This window comes from Octopus bimaculoides, chromosome 14 (assembly GCF_001194135.2).
Source record: "Octopus bimaculoides isolate UCB-OBI-ISO-001 chromosome 14, ASM119413v2, whole genome shotgun sequence".
Taxonomy (NCBI): domain Eukaryota; kingdom Metazoa; phylum Mollusca; class Cephalopoda; order Octopoda; family Octopodidae; genus Octopus; species Octopus bimaculoides.
The window spans coordinates 13743559-13748940 of record NC_068994.1 but is presented as its reverse complement, the minus strand read 5'-3'; the positions used below and the strand labels follow the sequence as shown (position 1 = coordinate 13748940).

At 36.6% G+C, this 5382-nt stretch overlaps 1 protein-coding gene across 1 annotated transcript in view; it reads right to left on the bottom strand.

Annotated features, from left to right (window-relative positions):
- Positions 1-1334: 1334 nt before the first annotated feature.
- LOC106871913 (uncharacterized) overlaps positions 1335-5382 on the bottom strand; it is a 172854-nt gene continuing 168806 nt past the window's right edge. The window contains exon 4 of the mRNA XM_052972683.1: positions 1335-2946. Within this exon, the coding sequence (XP_052828643.1) occupies positions 2871-2946 (76 nt within the window). The 3' untranslated portion in view covers positions 1335-2870. The remainder of the gene's footprint in view (positions 2947-5382) is intronic.

The following is a 5382-nucleotide window of genomic DNA, read 5'->3' as shown; positions in this document are numbered from 1 at the left end:
ACATATATATATATACAAAGCACACACAGACATTGCCAACAACAAAATTACTTAGCAATTATCACGTAGACAGTCTGAAAAAAACAAACAAGACAAACCAAACCAAACAAAAAAAAAAGAAAAAAGTAAAAGCAAAATCTCAAAGAAAATCTCAAAGAACCTTGCAAGACATCTCCATTTCTTTCTTATCGCGCAAAGAATTGAAAGACATAACAGAAGTGTTGTATAGAAATAAGGTGACGGCTAACAACCGCTTTAGTGTAGCAAAAATAGGTTTCCAATGTCTAGTGTTGCTGTTCTCTGCAACTTTCCTCTGTCTATAATCATTGCGTAATAATCTGTCATTAAGCTTTTTTTAGCGAAGCAATTGTGTATCACACCATTTCGGGGTTGTACCAATTAGTATACAAAATGATAGGTTTACATTTCTTGCCTGCTATAATTGTGCAGTAATTTAGTCTAAGATGTCTACATCACAGTCAATGCTGCACGACATTATAATTACTTGTTATAGTTGTGTCAACGTGAAGACGCTTAAGCCTTGTGCTGAGAGTGGTGCAGTCATAATTGTAAGATAATACTTTTCCATTTCCGCACCGTGCGATGCGTTGTATTTCTTGAGCAAAACATTTCATTTGATGCTGCTCTGGTATCACTTCGATATTTGACGCCTAGTACACTATGCGCTTGTACAGCCAATGTCGATTTGATGGTAGACGGACAATCCGTCGACAGATAGTTGGCCGACTGAAAATTGGCCGAGAGACAACTTACAGATTCACCCGCTTCCTTGATCTTGCTGGCCTTGTACCAAAATGTGAAACCATCATTATTATTGTTAAAGCGATAGATTGGTCAAATCATTAAAATATTGTCCAATCAGCCAATTATCCAATCGGCGAATTGTTTGTCTGCGAATTGTCGGTCGGCGAATTGTCTGTCGACGAATTGTCTGTCTGCGAATTGTCTGTCGGCAAATTGTCTGTCGGCAAATTGTCTGTCGGCGAATTGTCTGTCTGCGAATTGTCTGTCGGCGAATTGTCTGTCGGCAAATTGTCTGTCGGCGAATTGTCTGTCTGCGAATTGTCTGTCTGCGAATTGTCTGTCGGCAAATTGTCTGTCGGCGAATTGTCTGTCGACGAATTGTCTGTCGACGAATTATCTGCACACGGATATGATGGTGAGAGCGAATTAATGTATACTACAGATATTTTTCTGCGCAGGTTGTTCAGCAGGAACTCTTGGAACCTCTATCTATTGTTTACAAAAGAATCCACCAAAGATATGTCATTTATGTCTAAAAAATATTGTCAATTGTCGTTCTTGTCTCGTAAAATTACGGCTGAATATCTGGTATTATAATTGTTTTAATTTTCTCCGGCACACAAAGAGAGAAAACCTGGAATAGGATTCGATCGTATTTTGACCTCTTGAAATATATCATAATCTTCACAATATTTGCCGAATGAAATAACGATAAGAAAATCAGTACGGAAATATACAACAGTGGACATTTGTCGTCGTAGGATCATAAACATTTAACTTAATCAACCCATCAATACAAACAAAAAACAACAACAAAACAAAAAAAGTATTTATGTTATTATTAACATATTTCATGTACAGTCCATTAAAACCTGCCACCCCACCAACAAAAAAATCAAAGCAAAATAAAACAATACAAAAACTGAATATAAATGCAAAGAGGAAAAAAACCCAACAATATCAGTCAATGACAAATATTACCGTATTTTGCAGTATGGAGGACAACCCAATTTTTCTTTTTTATGAAAAATACCTTGAAAATTATCATACGTCTTCCAGAACGCTAGTTTAGAAGTTGTTGAAATCAGCCGCTTACAAAGACTGTTATTGCATTATTTAAAATTTTCAAATAATTTTTCTATACTATAAAACATTTGATTTAACTAAGATTGTTGATATAAATATAATTGTAATTACACGGTCAATAAAGAATAGCTTTTAAAAAGTCTACTGCAACTAAACTACCACTGTCATGCTGTTTGCTTTAATAGGAGTGGTGCTGTAGCGCCATCTATTGAGAAATTATGAAAATTTAGTTTCTCATCTGAATAATAGTTTGTTTTTTTCTCCACACTCGAATGTCTAAAGTTTTACTCATTCGCTACAAAGCTCTCACTGGTTTCACAAGCCATTTTCAGTCTTGCAAATTCTGTTTTTTTTTCTACTCTAAGCACAAAGCCTAAAACGTTTGTGGAGGAGGAGGCCAGTAGATTAGATCGTCCCCAGTACGCAACTGGTACTTAATTCATCAACCCCGAAATGATGAAAAGCAAAGTCGACCTCAGATATAATATTGTATTTAGACTTGAGGTAGTACATTATCCCAAAGAACATAGAAACAGGACAGTCCGCCAATTTTGTCTTATTACAAGCATTTAGCGTGTGCTCGCCAGGCACAGTCCAATTGTGTGGACAGAGCTTTGGTTAACAGAAAGAGAAAATTTCCAAGAACTACATTTCCAAAACCAGGGTGCGTCTTCCTCGATGCAGAGTCTCCCATGCCCCCAAATAGGGTACATTTTATATTTCCCATCAAACGAAGGGAGATAACTTCGAATGTACTTAATCGTAACATGTGTAGGTCGTTCTCATAAAATACCAATGAAATTTCTTTCGGTGTAAGCTACATATGCAATACTTATCATCTTTACTACATTGTTGTTCACGCATACATATGTAAACACACTCACACAAACAAACACACACACACACACACACATACACGTACACACACACACGCAGACATACACACGCACACACACAGACATGGCACATCCGTTTGTATATTGGGAGTAAAGTAAAAAATTAAAAAAATCATTTTACACTTACAGTCGGTAAAGTTTCGGCATGTTGGCGAACAGCATATCTGGAATCTCCGTTATCTGGTTATAGTTCAAACGTCTGGAATAATAATAATAATAATAATAATAATAATAATAATAATAATAATAATAATAATAATAATAGTAATAATAATAATAGTAATAATAATAATAATAATAACAATAATAATAATAAGAAGAAGAAGTACTGAAGAAACTGTAGAAGACCAAGGTAACAATTATTCCTATTATTGTTCGAATTATTCAATTGGTGCACTTGGCACAAAACCCAAACTGTGGCCTAGGAGACTGAAACGGATTGGAACTGAAACTCGCGTCGTCGACTTCCAGAAAAGCACCCTTCTATATTCTGCAAGGATTCTAAAAAAGATTCTTGTCACCAAATCTCAAGATAAAAAAACCCTTCTGACTAAATTAGCACGCCCTAGTGTACTACTACTACTGCTACTACTACTACTACTACTACTAATACTACTACTGCTACTGCTGCTGCTGCTGCTGCTGCTTAATAATAATACTCCTTTATACTGGAAGCGCACGGCCTCAAGTTTGGGGGAAGGGATTAGGATTAAGTCGATTACGTCGACTTAATCAACGTCGGCGGAATTTGAACTCAGAACGTAAAGCCGGAAAAAATGCTGCTAAGCATTTTGTCCGGAGAAATTTTATTTGTCTCAAGGGCACAAGATCTTGGAACAGTAAAAGGACGGCTTAAAATAAAAGAGTGATGACGGTGTGGTGGGTTGCAATGAGCAAAAAAAAAAAAATTTTTTAAAAGAGCTGGCCAAACATAAATAAAAAGAAGGTAGAATAAGTACATCAACCAGTAAAGGTTTCCAATACAGGGTGTGTAGCAATCATCTAGTGCAATTCCGGGGTAGCTCATAGCAAACCTCTGATCACCTTGACATATCAGATCAAATACGAAGTTCTCTTTCAGTTTCTTGTTTCCTGTCTATCTAGAGTCGCAGGGTCAGAACAAAATCATTTAGGCTCATCAATCTTACCACTGTCATTCAGCTTTCATAAAACACACTGCAGTGAAGTACCCCACTTCTTGACCCTCTGGTCTCTTTAAGTGGTACTTGAAGAGTGAAGGGGGTTGATGAAGGTTTGACCAGAGATGAAAAGAATCTGTACTGAAGCCTTTCAACTTTGTCCATCACACAATACCCTTTGCCATTGCCATCAAGAAAATGAAGAAAAGACGCTCATCTTTGACAAAGGAATTTGGCGCGTTGATCTTCGCGGGATTGCTGGATGTTTTCCACACGTAATGGCAGCTGTTCGACGCGAGGTCATAAACCAATAAAATACGAGCATACTTCGGTGGGATTCGAAATCCGTCCGGCTACGACCACATTAACAAACCTGTTACTATAAAGATCAGTGGTTCTCAACCGCTTTTTACAGATGGACCCCTTTGATTACGATTCTATCTTGGTGGACATCCATAGCTATTCGATGTTTTTCATACATTCACTTGTGTAGGCTTAAGTATGTAAAACGTTAAAGAAAGATACGTCGCCGTTTCTAGCAATAACAACATCTAAAGAAACATTTTCTTCATAGACCCTTAATATACTATTTTGCTTGTGTGAACGCCCAAGAATCTTATATGGATCTTCAGGGGCGATAGGGCCCCCGATTGAAAACCACTGATATACATGCTACAGAGAAATATTTAACCATCTCTGTTCGAATAGACATTACTGTTTCTCCTCCAACGACTCATAGAGCCGCTTACGAGGTTTCCATGGCGTATAAGTGACCGGACTGAACCCGGAACCATGTGGTTCGTAAGCAAGCTACTTACCACACAGCCACTCATCTATCTATCTATCTATCTATCTATCTATCTATCTATCTATCTATCTATGTATCTATCTATCTATCTATCTATCTATCTATCTATCTATCTATGTATCTATCTATCTATCTATCTATCTATCTACCTATCGATATATATATATATATATATATATATATATATATATATATATATATATATATATATATGACGTCACATCAGAAACGTAATTAATGACTTCTATTACGAACGTAATTATAGTTGGTCCTTTAATGACGTAACGAACAAGAGTCTATTTATGACGTAATTAACTACATTCTCTTAGCAACGGAATGTAATGACGTTTCATTTGCAACGTGATTAAGAGTGTTCTTTCGGTGCTATAATTAACTAATGCTTATTAGTGGCGAAAAAAATTGACATTATATTAGTTTCGATTTGTGATGTAATTTTAGTAGGTTCTACAGCGACCCAATTACGACAACAGCACCATTAAGGTGTTTCATTATAAGGCATAATTAAAAGCGTTCCATTAGTGAGATAATTAGTGATGTTACATAAACAACGCCATTGAAATTTGGATCTTTCACGACAAGCGAAACGGAAGATAGATCGTATGTACGAGTACACACACACACACACACACACACACACACACACACACACACACACACACACACACAC